The following is a 14,455-nucleotide window of genomic DNA, read 5'->3' as shown; positions in this document are numbered from 1 at the left end:
TATGTAATTATTAACATTAGGATCGTTCCATCATGTACATTATTCCCAGATAATCCATAGTGTTTTATTCATTTGTTGATTTCAATACAAGTTAAGTAATATATTTTTGATTATTGAGCATAAAAAAAATTATAATTAGTCATAAGCTTTAACATATCCAGTTAAGTTATTTTATATAACAAGATTCTTTCCTAAATTTTGCAAGAACTTTAGCATCTCAGCAATACATACTCCTGTCCCCACAGCAATGACTGGAATAGTTTACAAGTTGGAGATTTATGGGGTTTGCGGTCAAATTCGTTATACATCTTGATTTTCATGTAAAGAAGGAAGACTAAACTTAAACTTGGAAGATTGGAATGCCCAGCTAAGGTTATATTAGCTTTTCAGATAAGAAGTATAGGGTGTCCATAAAGTCTTGAAATTTTTTTATACTGTGACTTAAAAACAACAAACCTGGTTAAGATATATTGAGAACTGACTTCATAGCAAATTTGAAATTGTAAAGAGACTTTATAGACACCCTGTAACGGTGACCGTACATTTGAACCCATGTGTATATCCACGGGTTCAATCTATATGCGGGTGCTAAAACCCATGGGTTAGGGCTAGTGTGGGTTCAACTATTCGAAAAACAAAAAAAATTCCATAGGTGCAATTGCCATGGGTTCAAATGTAATGGAACCCCCTGTAACCTATATTAATATGATCTCATGCCAATAGAAAGCAGGCATTAGCAGAATCGTATTCATTCAACTTGCAGCCATGCTGAATATGTTTTTCACTACAACACAAAAGCATCATTTCATATCTCGAAAGATCTCCCTCCCGAATTCTGATTAGTTATTTTTACTGTTTAGCAGAATTCTTGGAATGTTAATTGCTATTCAGCTATATGATGACCTGAAGGTAGCATTTAATAATAAATGAGATTGGCAAAAGCAGATTTATCCACCAAACTGCCTTTTTCTCAGTTGAGGGATCGGTTCCTGAAAACTTCAATGACCAATAAACAGGGTGTCCATAAAGTCCCTTTGCAATTTTGTTATGAAGGTAGTTTTCAATATTTTTTAACCAGGTTTGTTGTTTTTCAATCAGTAATTGTTCAAGTATTTTTACGTCATTTAATACATCGGAGAGCGAAACAATATATGGCATCTATAAAATTCGCTTGCAATTTTAAGACTTTATGAACACGCTATATATTATATTGCCACTTTCTACTATAATTGACAAGCCAAAAGAAGTAGATTCATTCAAGATATAATCACACTTAATATCCCCTTTCTATGATCTGAAACACATAACCAACATCTTTCAATAAATGATTTATTGCACAATGATTACAAATTATTATATCATGACAAAATATGCCCAGAAAAACAGCCTAATTTAGTACAGGAAAAGAACATTCTTAAAGAAAACATGATCTGCTTGGAGTTCCGAGTCAAAATTACAAACGACCTAAATACTATTTTTTGTTACTAAAACTGCCAATTTGTTAAACTGTTCGCACAAAAAAAATTTTCAAACCAACAAACACATTTAATGTCTGGTTTTTACCTTGCCATCATTGTTCAGTGTTGGGCTGTAAAATTGTTTTAAATACACTTCTCTTACACTTTTTTGGGCTTTAGTACTATTGGGTTATTCCATCATCACATTAAAAAAATTGCACAAATTTAAGACAAGAACTTGGATTGGCCCAAATGCGTAAAATTGCACAATTTAAAACAGTGGTTACTAATAAATGCATTCATGTGGCATCAAAACTAGTCAAAAAATAAAATTGACATCAATACTTTCACTACACACTGTGGAAGGGCAAGTTTGAGTCCAGAAGAGATTGATTGTCTTTGACATTCTTTCTGGGCGAAGTTCAAAATAAAATATATATTATAAGGGAAGAAATGACTTAAACTTCTACAAATCTAGTCGTTATGTCCTACAATAATTTCATGTAGTTTAAGTATCTCTCGGCATTCCAGTGATTGCATATAACTTTTCTAAAAGATCATTAGACCTGCAATACATTCTCACATAATTATTCCCATATTGGATTCAATAGTGATCCACGTCCCTAATCCTTAGCTGAGTTTTAGTCTAGCCATGGCCATGATTAGTCATAGAAATTAGATTATTTGTCAATTTCGTCAGAAATAATCGAAAATGAAAATTAGGTAATACAAAATATTAGAGGTAGCGATTGAGGATTGACTCCATTTTTTCTTGCTTTCCTGATATCAATCGAGGGTTGCCATTTTTCTCGATATATTCTGCACATTCTTCCAGTGTTGCAGCCCCGCTCTTGACCTTTGCCCCGAGGCCAGATGAGAAGGTTGCATATCTCTCCTGTAGAAAAACATTGGTTGTTTTTAATAAGCAACTTGATTACGTCAGTGTTGAGTGGAAGTCCTAAACCCTGACAAAACGCTCCCGAAGTATTCGTACCAAGATGACGCACAACCTGAACATAGTATGTGTACCAGGTTAGAGTTGTTCAGGTTGTGTGTCATCTTGGTACGAATACTTCCGAAGCACTATATATTTTGTAAAAAATTTGCGTCGCTTGAAAAAAGGGAGCAACTGATTTGGATGGCTCGCCTTGATAGATAATGACTCAGGTCGACTCAAGCTGCTCTAACATTGTCGTCTGTCGATACTGAATAGTTTAACTGAGTTTTTTTTAAATTGATAGGAGACGGCTTAATCATATGGTGAACGACTGCCTCTCGTTGCAGTTACCATTCTATGTCCGGTATGGGATTTGTTAGCCAATTATTAGTTTCAGATGCATGGACTTAATGGTAGATGAAGCCATAACTGACCAGCGGTCACGTGAACCACCCTACTACAGCCAGGAGTCCAGCAATCATATCGCACATCATTATTTCTCATGAGAGTCGAACTCGCACAGGGTAATCAGATCAGAGGTACGTTGGTCAATGTATTCTTAATGCTTAGCATGATGCGCCAAACTGCCAAGGTTAAAAGTTACTATTCCTGCTCATCAATACCTATCCAATTTACTACACCAGCATCTCTTACATATTTCCCAACATGGTGCAATGACACAGATCCTAGTACTACATTATACAAAACAGCCCCCACCTTTACTGCTTTATCCATGATTCCTTCTTCAATGATCTTCGCAGCAACTATCAACCCTCGAGCAAAAGTATCCATTGCACCAATGTGAGAAATCAGCATGTCTTCTAAATCGGTGGATTCTCGACGAACTTTGCAATCGAAGTTGAGTCCCCCGGGCGCAAGACCTCCTTGCTCAATTATAGTCTGAAAAATAAGGTATAATGGTGATTGCTACCTCTATTTATGGACAGGATTTGCTGAAGAGAATAGCTTGTGGAAGGATATTCATCAATACAGCTCAATTGAGTTAAAGTACAAACTGAACAAGTTAAATAACCGGCTAATAATCTTAAATACATGAATTTGGATGTTGACAAAAGCCCAAGGCTTTACAAGAACCTGTGACAGCAAGGAGCCTAATTGGGAGCTGCTAAGCCAACCATTGAGACTAGACTTGAAGATTAACGCAACATATTTATCCATTAAACTCTTTTTTATGATATTAACTTTCTGACTCAAAGCAACGACTCGACATGGGAATTAGGGGTGCAATGATTAAACTTGAAATGGGATTTGCTAGGACTCGAATTTGACCTGGAACGGTATAACTCGCAATGAAAACAGGGTTACTTTGTCGATAATAGCAACAACATTATTTAGCTATGGCATTCCCCACCTTCATAACCATTGCAGCACTCTTCACATCCATTGGAAACTGGTCAGTATCCCATCCCAAATCTGGCGACCCTGTATTAGAATCCACAGATCCAAGCATTCCATAAGCTGAAGCCATCACTATATCATGCTCATAGCAATGACCTGCCAATGTGGTGTGATTTGGCTCGATGTTGAGCTGAAAAATATATTGGTTAACACATTTCTCTGCATTATGGCTTGATTATGGTGAACCATAATTTTCAATTTTTCTCCTAGAAATGTTTGCTACATTGGGGCTTTGATAGAGGCAATCAGTACTCAATTATACAAAAAAAAATTCTATCTTAGTTGCCAGCAACATGAGCTAATGAGGTTCACGTTATGATGTTGGTACATACAATGCAATTAAAATAATTGGAATTTTTTTGGTTCGAGTAAATACTGAGATAATATTTGTACATATGGAATATCGAATATATATCCTGATTAATACCGTTCAATATATAAATATGCATACCTAAATATAAATTTATGAAAATTGGATTTGCAATACAAAACAGTTGAGATAATCATTGTTTTGATTTTCCATTTATATTCTATAGGTATTTTTTATCAGATACTCAAATTACTAAATTTCAAATGAAACTTCCTAAAATCATCAATTTACAATATCGAATATGACAAATCTTGAATGTATTAAAAAATTTGATTCGTTTTTGACAATAAAATTTCAAAATAGTGGAACCCTATCACCTTGAAATCTTTGTCAAGGTCGTATGTTTTCAGGAAGGCGATCACTGTCATAGCATCTGTAAATGAACATTGAATATGGTAGAATATAACTTGGAATAGAAGTGGGAAGAGAAGAGTGTAATCTTTTATCAAACCATGGGCCAAACCTCTGAGCCAGTTACTAAGTTCACAAAGGAATAAGATGATCACTTAGGGAGACCATGATTTTATCTATGGCATGGACAGGCGACGGCACTAGATAAAGAAGTTAAATGCCAGAGTCGAAGAGAGAGAGATTTAATTTCCACAAAATAATGTTAAATAAATGCCCAGGGTATAGCAGCCATGAGTGTCTTTTGCAGAGGGATGCTAAACGAACAAAAGTTATAATCATAAAATGTTCCAATAAAATAATTTGAAAGTAATCAAAACCCGTATTTTTACTTAAATAATAACGTACAAGTATCTCAATTCAACAACAGTCATTATTTTTTATTAATTGTCAGTCAATGATCAAAAGGACGCATTTTTATACTTTACTAGGGTGTAATAAATAAAAGTATACAATGCTAAACCAAATGCCACTTATATCGTACGATTAGCCGAATTCTTACATTTCACGAACTGCTTGTTTTAGCCTTATTCAAAGATAAGGTAAAATTTTCATATTTGTTCAATGATGAGGGAAAGAAAATAGATGGTGTAATGATGACTTTTTGTCCAGTGATCCTTCCCATAGGCCAAGTCAGAGGGCATGAGGAGGGGAATTCCCCCCCGCCTCCCAAACTTTCAACATTTTTTTAAATGCAATTTTGCAGCAACAAGACAAAAATTCATAAGCCTTTCCCAGCATCATTTTGCTCTATTCTTGAACGATTTACTGATAACCGAACGTTTCCTGGCTTGCTATGAATAATAATTTTTCCAAATGAACCAACCAAGATGAAAATGCGTGCTCATAATATGCCTTGAATAACTTTGACAGCGTAGTATGTCTGTAGAACGATTTTCTAAGATAGTGTTAGATATCAGTGGCTACTTTTACTTAGCCTTGTTCAGAGCAAAAGGCACAAGTTAGAGTCGTATTACATCACTATACAAAAAATTTGTCCACACCCAAAATTTTGGGCTTGATTTCTGCTCCTGATCTTTCCAGCTCTTTACCTATAAGTGGCAGGTTTCCAGAGCCTTGTTTGAAGTAAAGGTGTAAAAGAATAATTATAATTAATGTTCATCCTTTTCTGGGTGTAATGTTGAAACAAAATGATAATCCTTTTTGCATGAATCATACAAAACGAAAAAATTAGTGGAGAATGACTTACCATAGTCATACTGGTGCTTAGATGGTTCTTTAGGTTTCGGTTCAATGAGCAGCTGACCTGTGAATCCAATCTTCTTCTTGTAGGCTGAAAATATTTTTAAAATATCAAGCTTTATTCATTAATTTTTGAAGCATATGATCGCAAAATTGGGTCATTAAATCTGGAGTTAAGAATCTTAAATTCCAATCCCGTGCTCACCTGAGCATAAAATTAGATACCCTCGTATGTCTGCCAAAAAGTTCTAAAGTATCAGAGTCGGCTTGACTAAAACCTGGTGCAAAGCCAATGAGCAAAATACCACATGCAAGATAAATTTCTTTTCAATTCATAGTTGCAATATTAAACACGTAAAGCCAACACATAGTTAAAGTCTTAGATTCAACTACCGTATGTTGGCATCGATAAAAATTTTGGTTCGAATCTCAGGACCCCATCTTACCCAGGTTGTGATAAATTGGGTAGGCGATATCGAACTGGAAAAATTACAACTCACATATCAGCGCTCCAGAAGTATGTGTATCGAGGAATAGGGAGGAAACTAATTTTGTTCGCCTACTTTACTTCAAGTTGCGTAAATGGACAAAAGCCTATGGGCAGGGGGTATATTCACTTGGCTAACACACCCAGTCCCCGAACTCGTAATAAAACTAAAATAAGGGAAATCGGAATAAAATTATGGCCTAACCCCACCCTGGTACACATACTACAGGAGTACCCACATATCAATAGATGCTTATGTGGGGCCTTGTTCGAAAAGAAAGAGAATGAACATTGTATAAAAATAGCAACCAGCCTAAGCTACAACCATCTTAAATAAGTTCACCATTAGATCCAGCTTAGATCGTACATTGGTAGGATCTCACCCAGGCTGTAATAAATTGGGTGAGCCATATTCAAACTGGAAAGATTACAGTCCTTGCAAAAATAGCAATTCGTCACATATCTTTAGATATCATGGACTTGCTTGTGTAGGGCTTTGTTCGGAGCGAAAGGCGTATATAAGCATCATATAAAAGAAAGAAACAAAAAATAGAAAAGAACCAACCTACAACCATTTTAAAAAAGTTTGCCATTTGATCCAGCTCTGATCGAACATTGGTATTAAGAAGGGAATGATACCCTTCACGACCTCCCCAGAAAACAAAATTTTCAGCCCCCATTTTCTTTCCGATCTCCAAAGATTTTTTGACTTGTGCTGCTGCATATGCTAACACATGAACGTCAGGATTGGTTGATGCTCCATTCATGTATCTGAAATAAATGACACATGCAAACACATTTTGTGTTTTAATAGCAGATCCGGGGAGAAGGATGGGGTCATATATAAAACAACAACAACAACCCAACGGAAAACAACACTGAATTTAGTTGATGTGAAATGTGGTATTCATGTGACTTAGTATATGTTGGCATCTGGAATTAATAATTCAAGTTTCAATTCCTATGCCCACCACCTCATCAAGTGTGATAAATCGTGTAGACCAGAATTTCTCAAACTTTTGGTTTTATGGAGCCCGCGAAGAGGTTGATTATTATTTACAAAGTGAAAGAGATATATACTTTGTATAATAAACATGTTTACCTCTTCATTGAAGGTGTAAAGAATTGGGTATGTGATGCTGAACCGGGAAGATTACGATCCCACGGAATTAATGCAGTGGTGCTCACACAGATTAAAATGCATAGAAATATCTTATAAATAATGTCCAAAACTTTTACCTTGGATGAGCAAACAGGTTGCAAGTGTTCCACAGCAATTTGACATCTTTCTCCTTCATCAGTTCGATTGCGTAATCAGAAACCTCATCCAGATATTTGTTTGTTTCTTCCAAAGTTTCGCCTTCCGGTGCAATGTCACGGTCATGGAATGTCCAGTACTGGAAAAATGTTTATTTTGTTTTGATAAATTATCACAGTGATGAAGCTATTTTTGGATCCTCACTGTGCGTTAGTGGTGGTTGCTTTTTGTAACTCTTATATCTGTGCACTTTTGTCCCCCATTATGTTTAAGAAATGGAGGACAGGGAAAGTTGCGAAAAAGATAGTCATAGCAATTGTTCGACTGAGGACGCATAAGTTAAAAAAGTTTTTCGCCTCTAAGGCCTCATCACGCTCCCTACAGGGGGTATATGGGAGAAACACTTTACTTTACTTGATTATTTATTTACTTTATTGCAGGGGTCGGGAACCCATGGCTCGCGAGCCATATATGGCTCTTTTGGTGACGGCATATGGCTCCCAGAAAAATCTATTATTCTAAGATTAAGCTTACTATTGTTACTAGACTTCAAACTATTTTATGGCCAAATTTGGCAAAAAATTCCCTATACGTTTGACAACGCGGGCCCAGCGCATGTCTATGTTATGTAAGAGAATTACCAGACAAGCATTGTGACAAAACATGGGGATTCTGGAACATATATTGTGACATCACAAAGCGATAGAGTTTTAAAATACTACGGAGATGCCTAAACGAAAAAGGGTGATGAGTATCGTAGATTCCAACTTGGGCTGCATGTGAGCAACCGTTCAAGGCCCGCAGCGACAACATGCAGCATCAGAAGTCACATTAAATGTATATTGACATTGAATGTGTTGACTTTTGAGTAAACCTTTCAGGCCTGATTAAGTGAAGAAATGGCTCGCACGAAAATGCAATTGAAAATATGTATATTTCAGGGCTCTCTTGACCAAAAAGGTTCCCGACCCCTGCTTCATTGCATAATGGTACATAACAAATCCTATTCTGTATCTACTAGTCATAGGATAGGATTTACTTATTTATCCCGGGGAGAGGGAAGAAATAAGACGACGCAATCACATGTCGGGATGAGATGAGTTGGCCAGTTACATGGACTATATGGCGGAGGAAGTCGTAACTGCTGTGGAACAACCTACAGTGGCGAGAAGACCAGCAATCCTCATGCCCATAATTAACCCTGCTTGAGATTCAAGCTTGTGAACCCACACAGGGTAATAATTGTTGCGGTGGTTGAGTGTATTCCTAACGCTTAGATTCATCACACGGTTACAAACTCTTTTACTGTTTTTCTATCCCCCAGAATGAATATAATACTATTATTCTGCCCAAAATATCATGGCTGAAAAAACACTTTCTCACTCTCTCTATCACATTACCTTTATTCCAAGCTTATCAAAGAAATCAAAGGCAACTTTCAGTCTTCGCTTTGCATTGTCAACGCTGTTACTTCCATCATCCCATGGTCTTACAAGGGTTGGAAATCCAAATGGGTCAGCTCCTGGAAGATATTTTTAATGGATGAAAATAAAACATTTTCATATCTATCCAAGGGGGGAGGAAGAAGATAAAGTTCTGAATTGCAACCCTCATCCAATCCTGGTTTCATTCCTGGCACAGATTTTTTTTTAATTTTTTTTTCATAGTTCTTAAGATAAGGGTGAAATGTGTTGATTAGTATTCGTCGCACGGAATTGGCTTTTTTGCATAATAGTGCTTTTACAGGGCTATATTCAGGGTGAAATGTGATAAAAAACACTGAGAGACAATAGCTCCTTAACTATCACTGATAGCTTGTGACCGTGTTGGGTAGAAGTCTCTAAATCCTGAATCAAGGCCCAAGTCGAGTCACAGGCCATCCGAGTCTCAAGTCAAGCCTAAACTCGAATACTCTCACTGAAAGTTAGCTGAGTACCTGAAGGGCAGTAGCCAGGAATGTTCCAGGCTACGAAAAATTGTTATGTATGATACAGAAAAATGCTACATTTCAAGAGGAGAGTTTCGACCCCCAAAACTCCTTGGGCTTGAGTCACTGGCACACCTCGAATCACCATATATCAAAGACTCAGAGTAACTCTGGTCTAAATGAAATGACCAGGACTTGCACTCAGGGGCGTACCTAGGGACCAGGACTTGCACTCAGGGGCGTACCTAGGGTGGTGGTTTGGCGAGTCTGTACATCCATCCCCTCTTTTAAAATGTAGCGTTTCTCTGTATGATAAATGGCCATTTTTCTAGCTTGAAAGGCATTTCTCCTCAAACGAGGCTTTGTACTAGGGATGCAACCAGGTACGCCCGTACCAGCTAGCTGTTTTGGTCCAACTCAGCATTCAAAATTTCATCTGACCCCCCTTTCGAAAATCCTGGCTACACCCCTGCTCAAGCCCCCTTAACACTGACTTGTATAGGGCCTTGTTCATAGTAAAAACTCTATAATAAAAAACATTCCACTTACCAGTTCCCCTGAAGGTATGCCAGTAACAAGCAGAAAACCGAAGCCAGTCTTTCATTTGTTTTCCCATGATGACTTCAGTTGCATTGTAGTATTTGAAACAAAGAACCTCATCTGGTTTGGCGTCAGACTTGTATTGGACTTTCACATCTACAGAAAAAGAGTTGAGATTCAACAAATATATAGAACCTTCTTCTATGAGTTTTTATCATAATTCTGTTGTTATTCGATCAATTTATATAAGTTGTATTTATAATATAATAACCAAAATAAGTTGAAAAATAAAGTTTTAAAACTTGGAACTAAATTTATATGATTTCCCTGGTTGTGGGTAAGGTATGTATGTGTGTGTGAATAGATTCGCTGAAGAGTTGGCGTTGCGGGATAAAGGAGCCATTTTCAAAACCTATCGAATAATACACCTATTTGTAATATATTGGGTAGACAATGCAGAACCGCAAAGATTTCAGTCCTTGCAAAAAAGTTGTTCCACACACATCAGTTGATGTTTGTGAAGAGCCTTGTTCAACGTGAAAGCACAAAAACTTGATATGAAGAATATGGTCCAATATTAAACTTGAAGAAAACATCCAAATAAAAGAAAGTTTATTTTCAAAAAATTACGTCAATAAAGATTTTCCAAACAACTTTTATTCAAAACAAGGTCAATTCCGAAAAAAAGTTAGGTAAAATGAATACAGTACATTTCACAGTTGAATGATATAGTAACAATGAAACAGAAACTGCCCGCAACTCACCAACAGGAAATGAAGTAATTTTTGCACACTCAGCACTTGCTGTTGAATCTCCAGCTTTAGGAGCAAATGAAGACATATTGAAACGTTCAATTACTAAAATAGAGTTTTATCGAAATATCAATCTTTTATTTCTGTAAAAATAAGAGGTTGCTTAAATTACTGTATTTAGATCGTCAGTGCTTGGAGGGGGAAGGAAGATGAAATTTACAAGACTGTTTTATATGGATTGGTATTTCGTGATCTATATTATTCGAACTTTGGCTTATGTTACACACTTAGTATCATTGTTAATGTTGTCGTGAAATGAAATCTTTTTCTATTTCCCTTTATAAAAAGGCGCTCAAAACGCCGCTCTCTAAATACCTATACTATATCAAAAATATATCATGAGAAATCACCTAACCACGTTGGAGGCCCAAACACTCTTAGCTCAACACATACATAATACAGAGTGTCCACAAAATCCCTTTACAATTACAATTTTGTTCTGCTGTCAGGTCTCAATATATCTTAATAAGGTTTGTTGTTTTTTAATCAGTAATTGTTTAAGTATTTTTACTTCCATTTAATACATATATAGGAGATTGGGTAAATTAGCTGCTTTTGCTTAATAGTTCGTGTTTTTACCTAAACATATGTGAGGGCCAAAACAATATATGATGTCGATAAATTATATTTGCAATTGAACAATTTTAAGACTTTATGGACACCCTATTTCTACACATTTTTAAATAGCCTCTGCTGCAATAGCGCTACGTACCTTTGCACAAATCTCATGTGCGCGATCCGATACTTCCGAAATCGTGCAGCAACAAACGCGGATTGCTGCATAATGCGTGAGTCAGCTGATAGTACAAACAATTTTGTTGACTAAGTTACCAACCGCCCTAGCAAGAACAACAAGTAAAAAATACTTTTTGAATAATGCACAACAGCACGTTACTGATATAGATGGCTGTTAAAAAAGGAACAAAATACATTTTATTTGCAAGTAAATTGCAATTAATTCTTATCGTGTGTTTTCATGCCACTCATAATAAGGCTCTCAAATATGTAGTTATACTAGTCGGAATACGCCATATACGTGTCTTATCACGGGCCCATGTTATACGCTGTTTTGCAAATTATTATGTAATTCGGCTGATTTACTATAGAAAATAGGTTAAATTCACAATTTTTCAGTTTTAAAAATAACGAGCGAGGCACTACATGGTGTGTCTGATAATAATTAACCTACGATAAGGTCTCATCGCAGCACACAAGCGAACTTTGTACAACAATACAGCGCTTGTGTGATATTACAAAATGACAAAGATTCTGGGTACGATCTTCCGGATCTTTTGTACATAGCGCCCGCCAAATAACACACCCGCCATCGAACAAAAAAAAAATAGTAATTGCACAGCACGGGTGAGGGTTAGGAATTCGAATGCAGATTATGATGGAAAGTCAAATTTTAAATCATTCCTAACCTTAACCAGAACCCCAACTAGATAATTACTAAATTGTTATTTAAACGGGGCGGGGGTGTTTTTCTCAAATATCACTTTTTTGCATTAGTAACGGGGTCTTTGTACAAAAGATCCGGTGTTCCATTTCCCGATTCAATTTTACTCTGAATGCCGAATCGGAGATGAACGATCAATCCATACCGCTTGTGTGAAGGATAGTTTAATGTTTCTTTAACACTAATTACAACTCCCAATACAAAGTTACTGCTTAAATTTTTCGAAGAATACTATGGTATAAATTCGCAGCTCCGAGTCCAGGAATTATGTTTGCTTTCTCGTCGTATAGCAGTTTTTTTTGCCTAGCCTCGGTCATACGTAGCCTCATGAGAGACCATGTTTCGCCATATGAATAGCCCGTCTATCGAATTTACTCTCCCCTTTTGGAATAAATATGAAAAAATATCATCTTTCAACTATCAGCGAACCTTTGAAACATCGGCGGACAATCTGCCTTAGTTCTAACATCTGGTCTATTTGGTGCTAAAACTACATATTATGTGTTATTCAATCTTACGGTATCCTTCTATTAAGCGCATACAGATGCACTAGCACAAAAACATAGTACATACAAAATAATTATAGGCACCGTGTTTCCTGGAAATATGGCCTGGCGTGAATTTTGAATATGATTTTAATATAATCTCCCCTTAAAATAACATCTAGCGCGAATTTTTTAAAACAAAAACGTGTTATTTATTAATAAATGGATATCGGTTTTTATATTCTGTATATTTGAAAATCTTGTAATTTATTTTTTTATAAATGAAATTAAAAGACGTCCCCTCAAAAAAAAAACCTAGTGGTATTTTTTCGAAAGAAAATTTAAATAAGACCCGGTCTTATTTTTGTGGAAATACAGTAGCTAGTCTCGCCCCCCAACTGATAGTACCTGGATAGTAGATTCACTGCGCGGACGTAATCAAACTGTGGCAGTGGCGACATCACAAACTGACTATTTGCTTGATCGTTTGACCCAAAAGTGCAATTTTGTAAAATAAATCCGGAAGTAATGTTGTTGTATTGAAGAATTATTTTCGGGCAAAATCAAATCCGTTTCCATACAGGAGCGTAACTAGTAAAGCATATGGTGTAGATTTGCATATTCACTACCAAAATACTGTATAGTTTCAGTAGATCTTGCCATTTGAGTGGCCGCCCTGTATTTTTGCTCAAAGTTGGTTCCTCAATGATGAGTCTTGATATTCGAACAGGGGCGCTGTCATGATTTCTTAAAGGGGGGGGGGGGGGGGGGGGCTGAAATTATTAATTCCCAAGTTGAACCGTATCAGCTAGTGCTAGTGGGTCAATTTTTTTTTTTTTTAGTATGGGGGTTACGACCCCCCCCCCCCCCCCCATCCTCCTCCATCCGGCTACTCCTATGCTTTTAAGTGCCCCGGAATTTTGCTCATGGATGAGTCTCCTTTATGTATGAGAGTGATCGTTAGCGCGCTTTGAAAATGTTTTATAAAATAGTCCGATCGCAGATGCGATTGATGTCGCATTCGCATACTCATCCAATGTCGGTGTCCTCCAAACTCACATCTGGGTTTATTCTAACTCAGAGCTCCCCAAACTCTAGATATATTCAACGACTACTCAAAATTATCGCACATTGCACTCATATGCGTTGCGACGTACAGTTTTGGAATCACTGCTCTATTCATTTCCCCAAAGTTCACCTCGAAGACTGTATGGTTGCATTGTTCCCTCTCGCCCGTACCAAAACATTTTTATTGCTGTTGGTATTTTATTTTATTGATGAATAACGAAAGAATAAATATCTTTCTCTTTAATGCACCATAACGTAGTAGATTCCATTAAAACATATCTATCACAATAGATCATGCAAAAGTTTTCTCACAAATTATTTTTGTCTACTTCAACTTAACTTATCAACCTACGGACCTCCGATGTTTCGATTGTCAATCAATGCCGTCGCCAGACAGAGACATATAAATTTAATAGTTTATCCCATAAAAGGGATGAGGCGACTATTAGAAACATTCGCAAACCCTTAACTTTAACGTATATATATACAGGGTGTCCTTAAAGTTCCTTTACAATTTCAATTATGTTATGAAGTCGGTTATCAATATATCTTATCCAGGATTGTTGTTTTATCATCAGTAATTGTTTAAGTAATTTATCATCTTTATCATCGAAGTTGTAATTCA

At 36.5% G+C, this 14,455-nt stretch overlaps 1 protein-coding gene across 1 annotated transcript; it reads right to left on the bottom strand.

Moving 5' to 3' along the window:
- Positions 1 to 1,309: 1,309 nt before the first annotated feature.
- LOC120345616 (xylose isomerase-like) lies at positions 1,310 to 10,903 on the bottom strand. Its single transcript, XM_078115148.1, has 10 exons — positions 10,771 to 10,903; positions 10,016 to 10,162; positions 8,940 to 9,061; positions 7,521 to 7,678; positions 6,847 to 7,052; positions 5,802 to 5,885; positions 4,501 to 4,556; positions 3,767 to 3,943; positions 3,112 to 3,294; positions 1,310 to 2,352 (listed from the first exon to the last, which is right to left on the bottom strand). Exons 1-10 carry the CDS (start codon positions 10,844 to 10,846, stop codon positions 2,194 to 2,196), a joined length of 1,368 nt encoding a protein of 455 aa, XP_077971274.1. The 5' UTR covers positions 10,847 to 10,903; the 3' UTR covers positions 1,310 to 2,193.
- Positions 10,904 to 14,455: the final 3,552 nt, after the last annotated feature.

The sequence above is a fragment of the Styela clava genome, chromosome 8 (genome assembly GCF_964204865.1).
Source record: "Styela clava chromosome 8, kaStyClav1.hap1.2, whole genome shotgun sequence".
Classification (NCBI taxonomy): Eukaryota; Metazoa; Chordata; class Ascidiacea; order Stolidobranchia; family Styelidae; genus Styela; species Styela clava.
Note: the sequence above shows the minus strand (reverse complement) of the source record. Positions and strands in the feature narration are given on the sequence as shown.